General features: G+C 37.8%; 2 protein-coding genes and 1 long non-coding RNA gene across 3 annotated transcripts in view; 1 reads left to right on the top strand and 2 right to left on the bottom strand.

Annotated features, from left to right (window-relative positions):
* LOC125315032 overlaps positions 1 to 221 on the bottom strand; it is a 31,780-nt gene extending 31,559 nt beyond the window's left edge. The window contains exon 1 of the long non-coding RNA XR_007198402.1: positions 2 to 221. This is a non-coding gene — a long non-coding RNA (uncharacterized LOC125315032). The remainder of the gene's footprint in view (position 1) is intronic.
* An 8,657-nt stretch (positions 222 to 8,878) lies between these two features.
* On the bottom strand, positions 8,879 to 11,950 carry LOC115755215 (probable LRR receptor-like serine/threonine-protein kinase At3g47570). Its single transcript, XM_030694533.1, has 2 exons — positions 11,566 to 11,950; positions 8,879 to 8,913 (listed from the first exon to the last, which is right to left on the bottom strand). The coding sequence occupies exons 1-2, from the start codon at positions 11,948 to 11,950 to the stop codon at positions 8,879 to 8,881; spliced, it is 420 nt and encodes a 139-aa protein (XP_030550393.1).
* A 1,957-nt stretch (positions 11,951 to 13,907) lies between these two features.
* On the top strand, positions 13,908 to 19,632 carry LOC125315223 (pathogenesis-related protein 1B-like). Its single transcript, XM_048279660.1, has 3 exons — positions 13,908 to 14,144; positions 14,257 to 14,442; positions 19,450 to 19,632. Exons 1-3 carry the CDS (start codon positions 13,908 to 13,910, stop codon positions 19,630 to 19,632), a joined length of 606 nt encoding a protein of 201 aa, XP_048135617.1.
* Positions 19,633 to 21,370: the final 1,738 nt, after the last annotated feature.

Raw genomic sequence — 21,370 nt, 5'->3', positions numbered from 1 at the left:
CTGAGTACTTGCTGAACCCACTCATCTTATTCGGTCTATCTTTCCAATATCACTACGCCTAGAGGAGGAAGATTTATGAGAAGATTGGAGAGAACTTAGTGAAAGTTTGCAAAATTTTCTCTTCTCTGGACTTCCCCTTTTATTCAGACATCACCTCGCTTTATATAGCTGAGGTCGAGGGCAATACAGACATTTTCACATAGGATTGTCTGTGTTAGTGGTATCCTGAAATGCTATGAATTTCCATCCAAAAGATCTGCACAATTGCAAATTTCCATCCAAAAGACCTGCAACGGGATGGGGACAATAAACAGTGACGGACTTTGACCAAAAAAAAAAACAGTGATGGACTTGTTAAGTCAATTAATTCCTTGACAGGACATGGAGACCAAGACCACACATTCCATCAATTACGCAATCAAATCAATGTGTCCCTCTCAAATTATGCCCAGTCGCCACGCTACTTTAAGACGCGCAAGGCATCATTTCTGATTTAGAAATTAACTTCCGGCCAGAAATTAATTTTTCTACTTCTGCTCCAAAAGTTAACTTCTAATCAGAGAAATTCGCTTGGTAACAGTTGAAAATTTCTATTTTTGAAACATTATTAATACAAAATATCTATGCAAAATTATTGTTGGCGGTTAAACTTTTTTAATTTCTTTAAAAAATTTTATTATTAAAGGTATTATTTTAATAAACAGTGATGGACTTTGACCCCAAAAAAAAAAAAAAAAACAGTGACGGACTTGTTAAGTCAATTAATTCCTTGACAAGGACATGGAGACCAAGACATCACATTCCATCAAATGCGCAATCAAATCAATGTGTCCCTCTCAAATTATGCCCAGTCACCACGCTACTTTAGGATGCGCAAGGCATTACTTCTGCTTTGGAGATCAACTTCTAGCCAGAAATTGATTTTTCTACTTTTGCTCCAACAGTTAACTTCTAATCGGAGAAATTCACTTAGTAACAATTGAAACTTTCTACTTCTAAAACATTATTAATACAAAATCTTCTATGAAAAATTATTGTTGGTGGTTAAAATTTTTTAATTTCTTTAAAAAAAATTATTATTAAAGGTATTATTTTAATAAACAGTGACGGATTTTGACAAAAAAAAAAAACAGTGACGGATTTGTTAAGTCAATTAATTCCTTAACAAGGACATGGAGACCAAGACCGCACATTCCATCAAATGCGCAATCAAATCAATGTGTCCCTCTCAAATTATGCCCGGTCGCCACGCTACTTTAGGACGCGCAAGGCATCACTCCCGCTTTGGAAATCAATTTCTAGCCATAAATTCATTTTCTACTTCTACTCCAACAGTTAACTTCTAATCGGAGAAATTCGCTTGGTAACAGTTGAAAATTTCTACTTCTAAAATATTATTAATACAAAATCTTCTATGAAAAATTATTGTTTGCAGTTAAAATTTTTTAATTTCTTTAAAAAATATTTTTTATTATTAAAAGTATTGTTTACTTTTTAAAAGTAAATAAATTTTATTTATATTTTACTCCTACGGCCGGAGACAACGACTCTGCGACGGTAGCCGGTAGAGGTCGGCAGTAGATTGCAGCGGCGGGTGGCCCAGTGGTCGACGGTTGGCGGTGTAGTGGTCAACGATTGGTGGCGGTGGTCGGTGGTTAGGGCATGCGGTGGTCGGTAGTGATCGGCGGCGGTGGAGCTTGTGGCAGGCGGAGGTCGGCGGTTGGTGGCGGCCGACGGAGGTCGGTGGTTGGTGGCGACCGGCGGAGGTCGGTGGCGGTCGCGAGCGACGATGAGCGGCGGTGTGGAGAGGTTAGCGGGTGGCGGCGGCCGGCGGGGATCCGTGGTAGGCGGCGGTAGGCGATGATTGGCAATTGGCGATGGTTGCAAGTGGCGACCGGAGGAGGTTGATGATGGGTAGCTATTGGTGGCAGCCAGCGGTGGTCGATGATTGGCGGCGGTCGGGGGGGAGGGATGGTCACGGGAGGTGTTGGGTGGTGGTCGGCGGTGGGCAACGATGAGCATGGTTGAAAAGAGGGTGAAGGCATATGAAAAGAGAGTAAGGTGAAAAATACTTCTTGAATTTTTTCTTTTGTCAAAGAAGTACTTCTTGAGTTAAGAAGCAATTTTTTTTAACTTTTCAAATTGGGGAAAAAAACAACTTTAGAAGTGAAAATTCACTTCATAAGTAGAAATTCTTTTTAGAAGTAAAAACTTTTACCAAATAGATTTCTGCTTCGGAAGTTACATTATCAAATGGATTTCTGCTCTAGAAGTACTTCTGTAGTATAAATCCACTTTCAAAAGTGTTACCATGCCCACCCTAGTAGCTCTTAAATAGTGTCTCATGTTTATTTCTCCTATTTTGGTTCAAGACAAGTTAATTCAGAATAATCTTCAAAAAATCTGCGAAAAACCACTTTTCGCAAAAATATAACCTAATTTTAAAATGTCTCACCTTATACAAAAGTAATTTTTAGACGCCATTTAAGATAAGGATAATGCGGAAGGGATAGTAATAAAAGGAAACTGAAGATTGTGAAAGAGGAAAAAGGAAATAAATGGGATAAGATCAAATAAGGAAAATTTTACTTTTTATTCTGTCTATTTTTCATTCCAATATTGTAACAGATCTCCTCTCAATCATCAATCACATTGAAAGGGTCCGACAATCTATTAAGCATACAGAAGTCATATGAAATTAATCTCTGACGTTAAATGTCCATCTTCAAAGGTTCTATTTCGGCATGAATGTAAACTCTATTGAAATCGAATTAATAAAAACATAAAATAACTCGGGGTGAAATAATTAAGATCAATGTAAGAAATAAAAGTGTTATCATAACATACGGGATGACAAGTTAAAAACCATTTGATTAGTGTGAAAATGCTTGAGAGGAGTTTTGTGTAATCTTAAGAAGGAATGACGGGGGAATAGAAAACTGTATCTCCTTTTATTGATGTTGCCCCTCTCTTTTCCGTTTTTAACAAGGGTTAATACCACAAAAAATCTCAAATTGATACATTTGTAATAAGTTTTCTCCAAGCTATTTTTTTTCATACAAAAAAACCTCAAACTAGCACACATATGGCAAATTTATCCCAAATTATTTTTATGACCCCAAAAAATCTCAAATTGGTACACTTTTGATAAATTTATCCCAAATTAGTACATATGTTATAAATTTACCTTTGTTAGTATAGGATAAATTTTACCATCCAATTTATGAGTTGGGTGATACGTGGCAATGGCTGAATATACACGTTTGTGATTTTTACCCTCTGTTTGTTACAAGTGTATTCATTTTGGATTTTTCGTGGTATTAAACCCAATTTAATAGAAACTAACGGAGGGTATATTTATCACAAGTATACTAATTTGCGGTTTCTAGTGGTCGAAAGAATAATTTGGGGTACATTTATCACAGGTGTACCAGTTTGAGGTTTATTATGGTAAAAAAAATAGTTTGGAATAAATTTATCACAAATACACCAGTTTATGATTTTTTATGGTAAAAAAAATAGTTTTGAGTACATTTATCACATGTATATCAATTTGAGGTTTCTTGTGGTACTAACCTTTTTAACAAACTTTGTTTGTAAAATGAAATTATATTTGCCATAATATTCGTACGGGACTTACTTTAGTGCGATATTTTCTTTTTCCGACCATATGAGTCCCACAACTTATGATCACTTGAGTGTTTTAACTTTTTTTTTCGATTATTTAAGTATCATATAACTTTTCAATTGATTACTTAAGTGTCATAACCTTTAAAAAATGTTCACCACAAGTGCTAAGTCACGTTGGCTTTCTGGCACTTAGACCTTTTTAAAAGAGTTAATGGCACTAGAATGGTTGACTGAAAGTGATATCATTCAAGTGAATATTCTTTGGAAGTCATGGCACTTCAAGTGGTCGAAAAAAAGTTATGACCGTCAAGTGAACACGAAAGTTTGAGATATATTCTATACTTATTTGATTACATGGCGCATGTTACGTAGCACGTCATGTCATTTAGTAAGAAATTCTTGTAAAGTTTTGGTACATGTGGCGTATTCATATTTCAACATCTTGGCAGTTTTCACTTTTATGATAAAAACAAAAAAGAGAAACGTCTTATATAAATTACGGGATGAATTATCATTTATTATTAAAAGTATTTATCTTTTTGTTTAGGACTCTTGCTTTTACTTAGAAGCAACTCGAGATGGAGTTTGACATGGTCTAGTAAGTTCGATAATGGCGTTGTTCATGGGCTTGCAAGACAAATTTGTATGTATGTATGTATGTATGTATGTATGTATGTATGTACGTACACATATATTAAATGATTATTTTTTATTCTTTTTTTTTTTTTTATGGAGGGCCAACGAGGGTCGCCAGTTGACCCCTATTAGCCTCGGGTGTGGGCCAACAACCCTCGTTGGCATTGGGCGAGGGTCATTGCACCTTGGCCAAATCCGGGTGAGGGCTCGCGACCTTTGCCAGCCCTAAATTGAAAAAAGAGCAAAGAAAAGAAAAAAAGATAAAAACTAAAATATTATTATATTAGAAAAAATGTCCATATCGGCTACTGTGAGGTTTTGGACCCCATTTACATATTAGTGGACTCGTGCTTCATGGGATGCTCTTATTTTACATGTGATTAATCACAAATAAATGCATCACCCCACAATTAAAGAGATACATCCAAGTGAAATGTTAATTAATCGAGTTTATGTTTTAATGTCTTTAGTATTTGTAAATCGTATATCATATCTTGTATGTGAATCGGATCATCTATGTTCATATGCATACGTCATGTGTGACATCGAGTATCGTATAAGTTCAAGGTACGCATGATAACACTTTTGGAAGTGAATTTATACTTTAGAAATCCGTTTGGTAATGTAACTTCTGAAGCAAAAATCCGTTTGATGAAAGTTTTTACTTCTGAAAGAAATTTCCACATTTGAAGTGAATTTTCACTTTTGAATTTTTTTTTTCCCCGAAGTTAAGAAGTTAAAAAAAAGTTGCTTCTCAACTCAAAAAGTACTTTTTAAACAAAAAAAAAAAAAAAAAAGACTCACAAAGTATTGTTCACCTCACATTCTTTTCATTACACCCTCACCCTCTTTTCGACGTTGCCCGCTTCCGCCAACCTCTACGGCTGCCCACCGCCGACCATTGATACCCGCCGTTGCTGACATCCACCGACCACTGCCTATCATTGCCCGCGACTACCGCCAATCGCCAACTATCGTCCCTCGTCGAGGACCGCCAGCCGTGATTGCCGACCATTACTATAATAACTCCAGGACCTTTGCCTTGTTATTCTACCTCTTATCTAATTTATTTATTATTTTCTACCAACCTTTATTCTTTATTTGCGAAAATGTTAGTAGCTAATCTAATTTAATAGACATAGAACATTTCAAGATATTTATAAATATGCTTAGTATTACACATTTACCGCAAGTATATTTTGCAAGATACACTAACCTCCCTTATTATGTATAATCAAAATTTAGGAAGGTTACCTCGATTGCTACTACTCGGCATCTCCTTACTCTCTCAAGACCATTAAAACTTCTTTCTATTCTAACTAGTAATTTCGATTCTGACATACTCCAGATCTGCCTCTACATCTATAACTTCTTCCTGAGAATATTCCATGTGAGTCAACAATCCAAACAGCAGGGATGTGGTGAGGCTATCTCAATTTCTTTGAAAAATAGGGGATGAGCCAACAGCCTAATAAATGAAATCACTAGGTCTAAAACATGAATATCCATCCCACACCCCAATGCGGTGGTGTAAATGCTATTAACAAAGCTATCATGTGATCTGCTGTAAAACAAATGTCATGTATTTCACACATCAAGTATGCACGTGCAATGATTCTTTCATGTTACTTATGGCTCGTATTGCTCTTAAGGGCTGTAAGCTCATCAGCTCATTCTCGTGATCTCATAATGTCATAGTCGTTACACGAGAACGCTTTCTCGTAAACCCTAACGTTGCACGGGAAAGATGACGTCTCGTTCGCATTGTCACCTTCACGGGAAACGACGTCTCATAATTTCATAATAAGGCCAACTCTAGCCCCCCGTCGACGGTCTTGTAATTCCCATATAAATGCCAATTCTAGCTTCCGTCGTTCCTTGGGTGACAATGAGTGAGCGATGATTTTATATTTTCATGTGCACACACATTTTTTCGCATGCACATGCTCATTTATCATCTTTTCTTGTTATAAAAAAATGCAGGTTTGGAAACCAAACGACGAAGGATCGCTCGAGCCTTCTCTAACCCGACGGAATCAGCCTGGTAGGACCTAGACTAATCCGACCGGCGCCGATTGGTCTTGGCGACTTCCCTTTGGTCCTCGTTCAAGTATCTGTCTCCGTTTTCAATGCTCAATGAATGTGATTTGTGATGCAACATACATATCCGCACACAATCAATACAACACAACATCAAGCATTAAACAAATAGTACTACCTTAGAACTAGTAATTCCATTTACCTAGTACCTGAATTATGGTATCCTTCGTTAAGCAATAAGGAAACAAGAAGAGAAATGGCGTGACAGCGGCGGCGGCACGAGGCGGCGGTGGAAATCGAGAGTGGAAGGTCGGCGTGAGGGAGAAGCGATAGTAAAAAAGGAAGACGGATAGTATATAAGGGAGAGGGAGAGGATTGGTGGGCGATAGAATGAATAAATTGCACCCCTATTTATAGGAGTTTTCTAGCATTAATTAATTGAAAGCGATGTTGATCATATCTTAGTTTTAATTACTTAAAAGCGACATTGATCTTATCCTATTACTTGAAAGAGAGGTTGATCTTATCCTATCATTAATTACTTGAAAGCGACATTGATCTTATTCTGTCGTTAATTACTTGAAAATGACATTGATCTTTATCTTTTAGAATATTAACTTACGATTGATTTAATTGACTTAGCATTGACTTTATTCTTATCCTTTAGAAAATTGACTTTCCATTGACTTACTGTCAATTCAAGAAATATTTCTTCATATTATATTTTCCAATACAATTTTTCGGAAAACTTCTTAAATAAGTTAAGTAATAGCTCCCTTGAGAAATTTCGAAATAACTTTCTCGAAATGTTACGAAATGGCCTCTTCTAAAGGTTCCTTAAGGAACATGTTAAGAAGATTTATTTTACTTTCTAATTATTTCTAGTATAGTGAAAATTCAGGATGTCACAACCGCCACCGCCGACCCTCGCCCTCCTCCGGCCGCCACCGAGTCGCTATCTCCGGCCGCCAGAGTAAAAAATAAATAATAATTTTTTTAGTTTTAAAAAGTAAATAATATTTTTTAACAATAAAATTTATTTTTAAAGACATTTAAAAAGTTTAAAAATGAAGTAGAAATTTTTCGGCCACCGACAATAATTTTTCATTGAATATTTTGTGTTAATAATGTTTTAGAAGTAAAAATTTTCAACTTTTACCAAACGAATTTCTATGATCAGAAATCAACTTTTGGAGCAGAAGTAGAAGAATCAACTTCTGCTTCCGAGTAGAAGTAGAAAAATCAAGCTCTCGTCAGAAGTTGATTTACGAAGCAGAAGTGTTACCATTCACGCCCTCACCGACTATGGACAGATATTTGTCAACAATGAAACTAAATAGGGGTAAGCAGATCGAGAGGCCGAGTTTCAATGCTTTTTTGGCTCCAAACCGGTTCAGGCCAAGCCCGATTCTCTTTTAAATAGATTAGTTATTAGATATTGGGCTTAAAAAGTTTCTTTGTTCTGTTTAATAACTTTTTTAAAGTATTAAGTATAATTTAAGTACTTTCTACTATTTTTTTTATATTGTTATATTTTTAAGTAATTATTCGCGTCAGTCCAAGCTAGAGATTTTAAGGATTGATATGGCAGAGTAGAATTAATGGGATTGCTATTTGGTATGCATCATAGAATAAAATGTCACGCACGATTTCCAAAAGAGAAATAGAATTTTTAATTAGATTCAATAACTAAAAGTTATATGATTGTAGCTATGTGAAAAACTTGGGCTGACAAAACATATAGTGACGGTGTACTTCACAATGAGGTAAACCTTAGAAGTTCTCATGTGATAATTATTACGCAAAATAATATTCCTGAAACTCCCCGAGAGGATTGACTATAATCTAATAATTTTTTCTTCTTTCGGTTTAGTTATGCATAACCGTGCGTAATTAATCTTCCCTATCTTATTTTAAAGAAAGCCACTTCAACTTTTGCGGTCAAGAGTTGACCGTCATTCTCCATAAAATTAACAGCACTGTTAGTTAAATCGTTTTCTTTTTCAATTATGCCCGGTCACCACGCTTCTTTAGTAGTTATTAAATAGCGTTTCATGTTCATTTCTCCTATTTTGGTTCAAGACAAGTTGTTCTGAATAATTTTCAGAAAATCTACAAAAAATCACTTTTCGCAACCATATAACCTAGTTTTAAAATATCGCACTTAATATGAATCAGACCATTTCAAAAGCATAAATATGGATTATATTTTTGAGGTCAATTTGCTTCACTGGTACAAATATCATTGTTATTGTCCACTTTATGAAGGAATGATTGACTTGTTGAGTCAATGATACTCCCTCAATAAGGATTGACAAGTCGATGGAGACAGAAGACTGAATATCCCATCAAAAGCGTAATCGACGTTTCCATTCTCAAATTTTGTCCCGTCACCACGCTATCACGACTCCTAGTTTTATTCAAGATAAGTCGTTCATAGTCATCTTCACAAAATCTGCAAAATATTCAAGTCGATGGAGACGGAAGACTGAATATCCCATCAAAGGCGTAATCGATGTTTCCATTCTCAAATTTTGCCGAGTCGCCACGCCATCACGACTCCTATTTTGGTTCAAGATAAGTCGTTCACAGTCATCTTCACAAAATCTGCAAAAAATTCAACATCTTATATCTTTAAAAGTCACACTTCATACGAATGAGGCATAAAAGATAATATTTCTTGAGTTCGATTTGCTTCATCAGTACATTACTTAATTACTTTCTCGTGGGATGCTCTTGATTTGCACGTGGTTCCTAATTAATCTGTGCGCCAATCCGTCGCTAAATTGGTATGTCGTACTCTATGTTAGTTCATTTGGTCGAACGAGAGAGCTTGGCGTATAGGAGTAGTGGACCGTTCAGTTTTTGTTTCTTGAATTAGAGAGAGGAGGACCGAGAGATATAGATCTGACTTAAGGAAAATATATTATTTCCAAAACAATATTATGTTCTATATGTACACTCAATTAGTTATATTAATACGTAGTCGTCATGCGTGATATTCAATATCGCCCATGATGAATACAATAGAAAAATTATTGACGAACTCAATTATGGGAAGCACTGTGAACTTATCCATACTTTCTCTGGTCCTCAATTTTACATCCTCGTTTATTTCGAGATAAAAAGAACTATGGTCGACGCTTTTTTGTTTTTTTTGAAGCCCATGAATCAATCCTAATTATAGGGTGCAAAGTGTTGCAATAAAAACGGATATTGTTATTAATATTTTAATCATACTAAGATCATTTTATGTGGCATACTGTTATTAACTATTGCGGATGCCTTATTGTCCACTGAATTTCTGGCATATGATCTATTGTGTTAAGATAAATTTATTACAAAAACGAAAGGTCCATATGAAGGACAAACTGGTGCCTCATATTCCCTATCAATTTCGAGAGGATTGGGAAGTCCATGGAGACGAAGACTGAACATTCCATCAAGCCCGTCAATTACGGGAGCATTGACAGTCCGTGGAAGTTTCAAGCTCGTTAGAGGCCGAAGTAGAGGTCCAAGCTGGGTAAGCCCTAGCCCGAATTTTTTTTTTTTTTGGGTATTAAAAATAGATCAGTTGTTAGATTTTAGTCTCAAATATCACTTATATATATTAATTTTCTTTTCAACTTATTTATGACTTTATAATATAAAAAAGAGGGAGCTCAAAATCCTTACCTAAAAAAAAAAAAAAAAAGAGGGAGCTCAAAATCTTGGCCCGGGCCTATAGGACTCGAAAATTCAGGCGATCTGATCTGCGCAAATTTAGGCTTTCTATATTTTTTGGCTCACCCCTATAATTACGTATCAGGTGCGATAAAGTGTTAGATTGTGAGAGCCATTTCTTGAAGCTGATGAGGGGAAAGTACTACATGGTGGGAATAACCTCTCGAACCAATGTGAGCCACCTTTAGAATCCTTCAAGTGTGACCCCCTAGGTATATGAGTGGGATTGACCATATGGCTTGCATTATCGAGTATCATATGTGTGATTTACTATTTTAGCGTTTATAAACCCAATAAGAGGTGGGCAATTACTTGTCCGGGATAATTTGCTTACTCATTATTGAGGTTCACTCACTAATAGTGTCTGCAGGCTGAAATTTTGACACCTATTGACATGTCGATGTCCATACAAGACATCACGAGGCCATGATGGTAACGAATCGATTTGGGATAAGACGGATTGATTTCATGGTTGCACCACATAGATGTAATGATTAACGAACATCAAAGTACCTCATATTTAAGTAATTTATGTAAATGATCAAGAAAAAAAAGTGAATCCGTAAATTAAATATTGAATGACAATTTCATATGGTTGCTTTGATTTCTAGAAACTGGCGGACCTAGAGCCACGCATGGAAATGTGTCTGTCCGTTATATCTTGGTTTTAAAGCCTATTTGGGTCTCCTTGCTGTTGTGGAAAAAAGCAAGACAACGGTTATTGAGTGACGAACTTTATATGTTAATACGGTTTAAAATAACATGAAAAAAATATCAAAATATGCAGATAAAACATTTACATCTTGGTATGCATATATGCAAAGCGCAAATATTGTAACTTGTTACAAAAATCAAAACTTCTAGTGTGAAGAGAATTATTTCTCTTAGTAGTAGGAGGCAAATATTTGGAATTTATTTCTTCTCGAGTAGCAACATTGGTCAAATAATCACAACTGGCCTACTAGCAGATGAACGTGGCTCACCGGTGACTAGAGCTAGGTTGTGACATCTCAACTTTGGACCCAAATGTATAAGAAACTAAGAAATTTAATTTAGCAAGGTTTTTTTTATCTACATATACCAGACAAAAAAAAAAATCTTATCAATTTTTTTATGCGGCCTGTAGTCTAGACCAGCTCGTTCAGCCAAGAAGATCGGCCCACATTCAAGCTTGATGAGCTTCTCATTGATAAAATACAAATATGACACGACACAATATGCTTAGTCCATTTATTGGGACGTATTCACAAGTTTTGACCCAAAATATTTCCATTCATTGATCAAATTTACGGTCGCTTTTTCTCATCTTAATTTCAAAGACGATCATGACATGCTACTATTCATCTTGTCATACACATCTTCTTTTTCTCATGGAGCTATTAATAGGGAAAGAGGAAATCATGTTGTGAGAAAGAGGTTTCAGAGCATACGAAGAGTAAGATAACGTCAATGATTATTGTCTATCCAAGCTTCTAACACTCTTAATTAATATCCCAATCAACTAAAACTAATCAAGAAAATATGACAGATTCATACCTGGAGGCACATAGCCAATGGATCTTCTGACAGCGGTTGAAGTTGAACTGCCCTGGTCTTGAACTCCTATGGCTTCGTAAGACATTGTTGAAATGATCTTTGCAAGCCCAAAGTCTCCAACTCGAGCCACCATATCATTGTCTAGGAGCACATTACTTGGCTTCAGATCACCATGGATGATTGGTAGAGAACAACCCTTATGGAGATATTCGATAGCAGTAGCTATGTCGCCGGCGATGTTTAACCTCTGCACTAGTCTTAGATTTTTAGATTCACCACGTTCATCATCTCGTCCTTTAGTCCGAGGGTGCAGCCACTCTTCCAAGCTTTCATTAGCCATGAACTCGTATATTAAAGCTTTGAAGTCATTGCCACGAAAGTCCATGCTCGAGCAGGCGCTTAGTATCTTCATGAGGTTCCGATGTCTAATGGTTCCTAGAGTACGACATTCAGAGACAAAGCTCTTCGAAGCACCTCTTTGCATTAAATTGAGCACCTTCACTGCCACAGTGGCACCGCTGTCAAGATGCTCCTTGGATCGCGGTCATCGTCAGCGCGGAACAGGCAGCAGCAGGTCGTCAAATCTCGCGGGCTACAGAAAGGAGTTCGCCGGCCAGTCTCTTTGCTTCATGAGTGATGGGTGTTGCGTGCAGCCACGCACGAATAGGACCCTCTCTCCCTCCCCGTGGCTGAATCTCACTCCTTAATGGGAACCCTAAAGCACCTATTTATAATAGTGAGATAGGGTTTCACGCTGTCCTCTTACATATGGAATAGTCCACCGACTTTTGGATAATCATTTTTTAGTCCTGAGAGAGAAGATTTTGTTCAATTTAATCCTGATTGGTCTTATTCTCATGGAATTTTCGGCCGACATTCCCCTCCAATGCCACAGCAGAATTTTGTGTTTTGCTTGCCGAATCTCAATGCTCAATTCCAGTCTGTTCGTCACCGCCAGTCTGCTTAAATGCAAATACAATGCAAGGCTTCTGGAAATTATACTATCCTATATGAATATTATATGAAAAATAAATTAAATATTTTTGGTTTGGGACTAAAGTTAGTGCCTAATTTTTATGTAATTTATCCTAAATGATTAGCTGAAATTTAGGTATGAAAAGGAATTCAAAAGAGTTCAGAAATAGGAATAATCGTTAAGATAAGAAAAGGTCCAAACGAGAAACTTGGCTCTCCTGGGAATACGGAAAAGTCAACGTTTTCTACGAGGTTGGAGAAATGGTGGAAAGCTACGATGGGAGGAGCGGCATCACCGGACAGAATTCTTTTAGTCTTTTCCTACTTTGTTTTGTCCACCTCCTTGTTTTTTTAGACAGACATTTCCTTATCTTTTTATGTAGGAATTACGTTTGGATATTACCCTTTTAGATATTTAATATTTGGTAGTTATCCTTTTAGATATTTAACATTTAGTAGGGTATATTTTCTTGTTAGTATATCTATATTATGCTTGAACTTAGAATTTCATTGTTTTTTTATATATATGTAAGTATAGATTATGTAACGAAAACAGTTGATAAAATTCTCTCTATGGAAAAGTGCGAGTTTTTCGGCTACATCAATTGGTGTCAGATTGGGAAGATAATGGGAACACAATGTTTGGTATCAACGACATTAGAGACAACCATCCAGCAAACGAAGATTTACAGGCGTAGGCTTTTCGAATTTTGACGATATGTTAGAGTATCTTGACAAGCAATACGATGATGGTCGGATGTGATGATTATCCGGTTGGATAGCTGAACATGATGACTTCTCGGTTCCCCCTCATGGATTGAAGAGAAAATTAGCTCGGGTTAATGAAGCAACGCTGGTGGGATGTCGAGCCCGTGGCTAGCCCTTGGGTAAACCAGCTCCGGCAATCAATTTAGAAATTACGTTAGGATATCAGATGATTTGCTTCACTTTCGAGTAATTATCCATGTAAAAATTCGAGGTTTACTAGGATGAACTTTCTTAGTAACTTATGTGGGTCCTATTTGAAACTTCGAATTTCATTAGGGCTCTCAGCTATAATTAGATTATGTTCCCTTAGAATTTAGCTTGCTATTTTGAGCTGGAAGTCCAAGAAATTGATAAATTCCTCGCCCGTATGTGCGAGTTTTACTCGTGTTACGAATTGCGATTCACGTGATCCTTGTGTCCATTGCACTAGAAGCCATAGAAATAGGTGGCAGACGAATAATTTGTATGTTATTCATTGAGGTCGTGCCCTTCGCATCCTTGCCAAGTGCCGACCCGTAAAAACACAAAAGAGAAGTACAACAGTAATGAGATCGTGTCACTTCCCCGACTTATTCTAATTGTTGCCACACCAACGGGCGATGGCGACCACTTGCTTGTTGAGGTCGACGAATCCCAATCTCGATGAAGATCTGGAGTGGAGTGGCTGGGCCTCTAGACATGGAGGACTCACCTCCAGATCGGAAGGCGAGTCCTCCATATCGAGAGGCTTGCCCGAGCCTCAACGATCATCGAGGCCTCGAGGGCCACTTAGAGGTCATCGACGTTCAGCGGAGGGTGATATTGCCGGTGGGAAGGCGGTGACATATTATTGTGAGGTGGGGGACGTGAGAGATAGATAATCTAGGCAAAGATGTCTGATGGATCTAAGGAGAGCAGCGATAGAGGCAGTGACAAGTCGGTGATGGCTTTTGAGTGACTTAATACTTTCTCAACTCTCACAATGACGCCCGGAACCAAGTCGGTGTGATGAATGTGACGAAGGAAAACACCGTTGCCGCCTATGCCCAGAGCTATGCAAACCAATGGGCAGGCAATTGCAGCCCTGTACACTCCAATGGGCCCTATGGTGAGAACCTCGCCAAGGGAACCGGCACGTTCATGGGCACATACACTGTAAGTCTGTGGGTTGCGGAGAAGCAATATGTAGAATTTTATGCAAAAAGAAAGAAGTTTCTGAAATGGATTGATGATCTTTTTAGAGCATCATCCCGTATTTATATTAATAGGAGAATCAATCACGTACAATAAAATCCCTAACAATGTGACAATCAAATCCCTCAAAATATGAAATCCCATTAACTAGCCAACTAATCATGGAATTTATGATATTCCATCAATTAGCCCACTAATTGTGGATCTAATTCTAGAACAAATATTACAACACCCCCCCTCAAGTTGGCGCATGGATGTCGTACATGCCCAACTTGGACACATGATAATCAAATACTCGCTTGCTCACCGCCTTAGTGAATATATCTGCGGTCTGTTTCGAGGATTGAACAAATGGAGTACAAAATTCTCCCGTATCAAGCTTTTCTTTGATGAAGTGTCGGTCAATTTCCACATGCTTAGTCCTATCATGCTGGACAGGATTATGTGAAATACCGATAGCAGATTTACTATCGGAGTAAATCATTAATGGCTTCCGAAATTGGAATCCCGGATCATCCAAAAGTTTCTGAATCCATAATAATTCACACATGCCTTGAGCGATAGAGCGGAATTCAGCCTCTGCGCTTGATCTAGCAACAACGTCTTGCTTTTTGCTTCGCCAAGTAACTAGGTTACCTCCAACATAAGAACAATAACCTGAAGTAGATCGCCTGTCATCCACACTACTAGCCCGGTCCGCATCAGTAAATGCCTCAACCTTCAAATGACCATGGTTCCGAAACAATATACCTTTACTCGGTGTGCCTTTCAAGTAACGTAGAATTCGAGTCACAACATCCATATGAGTAGTATACGGATCATGCATGAATTGACTTACAAAACCGATCGCATAGGCAATATCGGGACGTGTATGAGAAAGGTAGATGAGCTTTCCAACAAGTCTTTGATATCTTTCGCGATCTACTGGCTCCCCTGTCTTGGCCCGAATCTTTGCGTTTGAATCAAGTGGAGTATCAATAGGTTTACATCCAAGCATTCCTGTCTGAGATAGAAGATCAAGTATGTACTTACGCCGACATAGGAAGATCCCATGTGAGGAGCGAGCTACTTCAATTCCAAGAAAATATCGCAGTTTTCCAAGATCTTTAATCTCAAATTCCTTTCCCAATGCATTCTTCAATCTAATGATTTCACTACCATCATTTCCAGTCACCACAATGTCATCCACATACACAATTAAGAAAGTTGAGAGAGAACCACTATGACGAATGAACAAGGTGTGATCAGCATTACTCCGGGTGTATCCCCGAGCTCGCATAGCTTTGGTGAACTTGCCAAACCAAGCCCGAGGTGATTGTTTAAGCCCATATAAAGAACGTTTGAGATGACAAACCTTTCCAATGGTAGTGCTATCTACAAAACCTGGTGGAATGTCCATGTACACCTCCTCATCAAGTTCTCCATGAAGAAATGCATTCTTCACGTCTAATTGGTGAAGGTCCCATCCATAACTTGCGGCACATGATATAAGAATCCTTACCGTATTCATCTTTGCTACGGGGGCAAACGTTTCTTGATAATCAACACCTGCAGTTTGAGTGAATCCCCGGGCCACTAGTCGAGCCTTATACCTATCCACAGTTCCATCAGCATTTTGCTTAACCGCATAGACCCATTTGCACCCCACCGTTTTCTTCCTAGGAGGGAGAGGCACCAAATTCCAAGTTTGATTTTTCTTCAAAGCCTCCATTTCCTCTAACATGGCATTTTTCCATTTTTTTTGTTGAATAGCAATCTGCCAAGTATTAGGAATAGACACAGAGTCTAAAGAAGAAACGAACGATGAATATGATGGAGAAAGAACAGAATAGGAAGTATATTCATCGATAGGATACCGAGGCTTACCAACACAAGACCGTTTACCTTTACGGAGAGCAATTGGAGTTGTTTCATCCTCAATATTGTTGTCATCGATAGGACTAGGCTCCGGCGGTGTTGTATTGGATTCCGGTATTGCCTGTAAAGACTCACCAGGAGGATTACCGGGCATAGCAGCCTGTTTACGAGAATAAACATGTGAATAATCTCTTTGAACAGGTGAAACCTCTTCCGGGGTTACACTTTGATTCACAATAGGCTCCTCCGTGCGCTCTGTCGATAATGGCACCGAGAGCTCGGGGAATGGTTCAATAAATGTCGAACTAGATATCTCGTAGAGTGGATTATCGAAAAAAGCTTCAGACTCATTAAAAATAACATCTTTGGAGACATAAAACTTGCGAGTGGATGGATGATAACACCTATAGCCTTTTTGGGAAGAGGAATAACCTAAGAAAATGCACTTAAGACTCCTAGGAGACAATTTACTCTTCACCTAATGATCTCTAACAAAACAAATAGAACCAAAGATTTTTGGTGGGAGGATAAATGTATTTTTCCCAGTCAACATATAAATTGGGCTTTTATTTTGCAGAACCCTGGATGGCATACGATTAATTAAGTAGGCAGCTGTAAGAATAGCTTCACTCCAGTAGGATGGTGGGACATGCATTTGAAATAAAAGAGAACGTGCAACTTCAAGAAGATGTCTATTTTTTTCGCTCCGCCACACCATTTTGTGCAGGGGTATCCACACAACTAGTTTGGTGGAGAATACCATGCTCTCATAAAAAAAATTGAAAGGAAGAGGCACAATATTCTCTACCATTATCCGTTCGAAGTGCCTTAATGGTAGCATTAAACTGGGTTTGAATTATTTTGAAAAAGGTTTTGAAGGCCTCGAAAACATCACTTTTATGTCTAAGTAAAAAAATCCAAGTTGCTCTACTATAATCATCAATAAAGGTCACAAACCAATCATACCCAGTAATAGATTTAACAGGGGAAGGACCCCAAATATCAGAATGAACCAAATCAAATGAAACGAGACTTTTATTATTTGACTCTGGATAAATAGTTCTAGTTTACTTAGAATAAGCACAAGTATCACAGAAAAACTGATGATTTTTAACTTGATTCTTTAAACTAGGAAAACATGAATAGGGAGTATGAAGTGGTGGATGCCTCAAATGTCGATGCCATTGTCGCAAAGAAGAAATAGCAGCCGAATTGGAATTTGCGGTGCTAGCCTGGATAGGTGCTGCCGGTGATCCATCTAGCCAGCAAAGTCCATCACGTACACTACCACTGCTAATCTTCACCCCCGTCACCAAGTCCCGAAAGACACAATATGTAGGATAAAAGATTACTTTGCAATTGAGATCTCGAGTAAGACTACTAATTGAAAGTAATTGATTTGGAAATTTAGGAACATGAAGAACCGAAGATAATATCAAGGATGGAGTGCAAGAAATTGATCCCTTTCCCGATATAGGAGAAAAAGATCCATCGGCTATCCTAACTTTGTCACGTCCGGGACATGGTTTATATGATTCAAACTGACCTGAACATCCCGTTATGTGATCAGAAGCTCCCGAATCTATGATCCAAGGAGATGAATGGGAAGATATACCTGAAAAAGGATGAAATGGCAGATGCACTAGATGCCACATGAGAGGAATTAGGACCCTTCAGATTAATCATATCCTTGATAATTTGATGTATCTCCTCTTTGGTGACAAAATTCCCAATATCACTAGGACTTGCGGACTCAGAACTAGCTAGCCCAACCACCTCGGCTTCATGAGCTTGTGAACGACCCTTATTCACACCCTTGCCCTTGCCAATTCCTGGTGGTTTTCCATGAAGTTTCCAGATCTGCTCTTTGATATGATAAGGTTTACCACAATAATCACAGCGAATAGAAGACTTATCTGTTGATCTTGGGATATGAACTTGAGAGGATCTCAACGTGGAAGACATGATAAGAGCCGAACGGTCGGGAGCAGGAGTAGGAGTTATAGAATATAAGCGCTGCCGGTTATCTTCCTTATGGACCAAGGCATAGGCCCGCTGAAGGGTAGGAAGAGGATCTTTTTGCAAAATGTTTTGACGCACGATATCAAATTCCGGATTCAAACCCATAAGAAAATGATATACACGTTTCTTATCTTCTTTTTGTTGAAGTCGAACAACGACGTCCGCAGCAAGTCCCTCATAAGTGTCATCATAAACCTCCAGCTCCCGACACAAAGTACGTAGTTCTGAAAAATAAACACTAACGGACATACCTCCCCGTCGAAGTTCCCGGATCTTCTTCATCAATTCATAAATCCGAACATCATTGCCTGTCTCAGAATAGGTATCCTTAACCGATACCCAAATATCCCGTGCTGTCTGCATAAAAACATATTGTTTACAAATACCATCAGTCATATGATTCAAAAGAAATGCCTTTACAGAGGCATCTTCAGCCAACCATCTCGAGAGGGCCGTCGGAGGAGTAGTAGGTCTTGGTTTCTCCCTTGTGAGAAAACCAAGACATTCTCCCGATGCAATACCGATCATCGTAGATTGTGACCAAAGTAGGTAATTAAGGCCATCAAACCGAACCGAATCAAGGGGAAGAGAATTTTTTCATATTTCCGCCCGGTTTCAGAAGTAAGAGAATCAACCTTATCACCAGAATTTTCCGACATCACCGCTAAATGACAATAACTCGAGATGGAAGAAAAAAAAATGATTATGATCTGATTAGATCATAAAAGTGACCTCTATAGGCTGAGGTTAGGCCAAAAAATAAAAGAAAGCGAGATCAACTAAGAGAGTTGTAGGCTTCGGCAAAGAGATGTGGTGGAAGATGTGGTGGTGGTGATGGTACAACAACGGAGAAGTTTAAGATGGGAACCAGAAACCTAGCTCTGATACCATGTAGAATTTTATGCAAAAAGAAAGAAGTTTCCGGAATGGATTGATGATCTTTTTAGAGCATCATCCCGTATTTATATTAATAGGAGAATCAATCACGTACAATAAAATCCCTAACAATGTGACAATCAAATCCCTCAAAATATGAAATCCCATTAACTAGCCAACTAATCATGAAATTTATGATATTCCATCAATTAGCCCACTAATTGTGGATCTAATTCTAGAATAAATATTACAACACGATACTACAATTACAACGCCAACACCTACGCGAGCGGACGTGATTGCTTGCACTACACTCAGATAGTTTGGCATGAGTTGGTCCGAGTCGGCGCTAGGGTCAAGTGTGTGGTATGTTGTGTAGCAATTACGACCCTCTAGGTAACTATAAAGGAGAACTTCCATATTGAGGAAGGATTATAAAGTGGCTAGGTTACTTGCGGGTTACCGCCTGTTATTATGTTAGTTAAAGAGTGCGATGAAAGATAAAAGGAAAATAGAAGCGAGTAGCTCTATATGACGTATGAGCTAGTTATGGAAATATGTATGCATAACATGTTGCGCAAAAGCAACTCAAGAATATTATTACTAACAAATTAGCCATATTCAGCACTTGCTTGAATTGAGTTTGGCGATTTCTAAGTACTCTTTGTTCTTTCGACTTTATGCTACATGCTACTAGAGGAAGGGCTCATGTGATGATTGTTAGCTAGTTGTTGGCTAATTGTAAGCTAATCTATTGGAAAAGATAAGGAAATAATATGAAATTATCTAAGGCTTGTGACCACTACCCTTAAGGATAATTCCGCTCCTTGAAGTACAAAACTTGATGTGATAGGCTTCTAGGTGCTATATTCTTAAGATACAATAAACCTTTTTCTTTATTCTGCACAGAATAATAAAAGAAACATGAACAACTGTATATAACTTAGCAAGGAAATGAAAGCTTTTAAAATAAAAAGAATATCTCTTTTCAATCCGGTGTCTAGTAAAGATTGTCTTTTGAAGTTCAGTTTTGTACTCAAACAGAATAAAGCCATTTAAGAAATGATTGTAAAGCCGTTGTAAAATAATGAAGGATTTATAACGAAATAAATACTGCGTTATAGAAGCGTTATGTGACCGTTACAAAATCATTACGTCGTGATAGCTTTCATGGCGGTAATAACTACTATAAGAAACGTTTTATCGAATATTTCAAAAATGATGAAATATGCAACAAACCAACAATTCCTTTCATCGCATGTACAAAATTCTAAAAAGTACATGCCTATGGCTATGATGAATTTTAAGTGTTAGGAAATGTACGAAATTATGTTTTGCGTATTATAATTGGTTATAGTTGATTTCGGTATTTTTGTTAAATCCTGAGTGAGCTAGTTACATCATTATGTTACTCTTTTTTGGTCCTGACATCATTATGTTACTTCCCTACTTGAATAACGAAACATTTTCAGTAAAGCTTGTAATATATGGGCCCAACTAGCCCATTTCTCTTAAAAAGCCCAAGCATAGCCCCTCCCTTCCTTTCTTCTTCGTCATTTAGTGCAAGAGGCCGACGGACAAAACAAGAGAAAGGAAGAAGTCGCTCGTCCAGGGAAGAGGAAAGAAGAGAGAGAAAATCTTTGCCTTCGTGATCCGGACTCATGGACAAGTCGAATGAGCTGCAAATTACCACGCCGGGTAAGTACACAAGCTGATTATTCGTATGATCGGAGTGATTTCGGAAATTAGGGCACAAATTCGGAGTTATGTAAATTTTGAACTATGATATTCTATTGAGGAATGGTCGAATATAACTCGCCATACGAGTACGAGAACTGGGCGAATGAGGTCATTTTGCGGTTTGACTAATGAGGAGCTCGTCAGAAATTCTACGGGGACGAACTTCCTTATCATTGGGAAGTAATACTTCGTATCATCATTAAAAGTTTCAAAATCGTTTACCTACACTTATTTGCATCGACGACTTCCCCTCCAAGATAATAAAACTAATATACTATTTAAAATGAAGAAAATATTGAATTACGTACAATTCCGTATATCAATATTTGAATAGTTTGAAAAGTTCCAAGTATTTTGAGCTAAAATTATCAAGTCAAAATGAACATAGTTATTA

This window comes from Rhodamnia argentea, chromosome 5 (genome assembly GCF_020921035.1).
Source record: "Rhodamnia argentea isolate NSW1041297 chromosome 5, ASM2092103v1, whole genome shotgun sequence".
In the NCBI taxonomy this organism is placed as follows: Eukaryota; Viridiplantae; Streptophyta; class Magnoliopsida; order Myrtales; family Myrtaceae; genus Rhodamnia; species Rhodamnia argentea.
This window is presented reverse-complemented; position numbering and strand designations above follow the sequence as displayed.

Bases quoted from the DNA above. Each gene is read 5' to 3' on its own strand.
- LOC115755215 (XM_030694533.1), bottom strand. From the start codon at position 11,950: ATGGACTTTCGTGGCAATGACTTCAAAGCTTTAATATACGAGTTCATG. The intron at 8,914-11,565 runs GTATGAATCTGT...AATTTTTTGCAG, and splicing joins CATTGGCTATGTGCCTCCAG to ATTTTGTGAAGATGACTGTG.
- LOC125315223 (XM_048279660.1), top strand. From the start codon at position 13,908: ATGGCGACCACTTGCTTGTTGAGGTCGACGAATCCCAATCTCGATGAA. The intron at 14,145-14,256 runs GTGGGGGACGTG...ACTTAATACTTT, and splicing joins CGGTGACATATTATTGTGAG to CTCAACTCTCACAATGACGC. The intron at 14,443-19,449 runs GTAAGTCTGTGG...TCCATCAATTAG, and splicing joins CGTTCATGGGCACATACACT to CCCACTAATTGTGGATCTAA.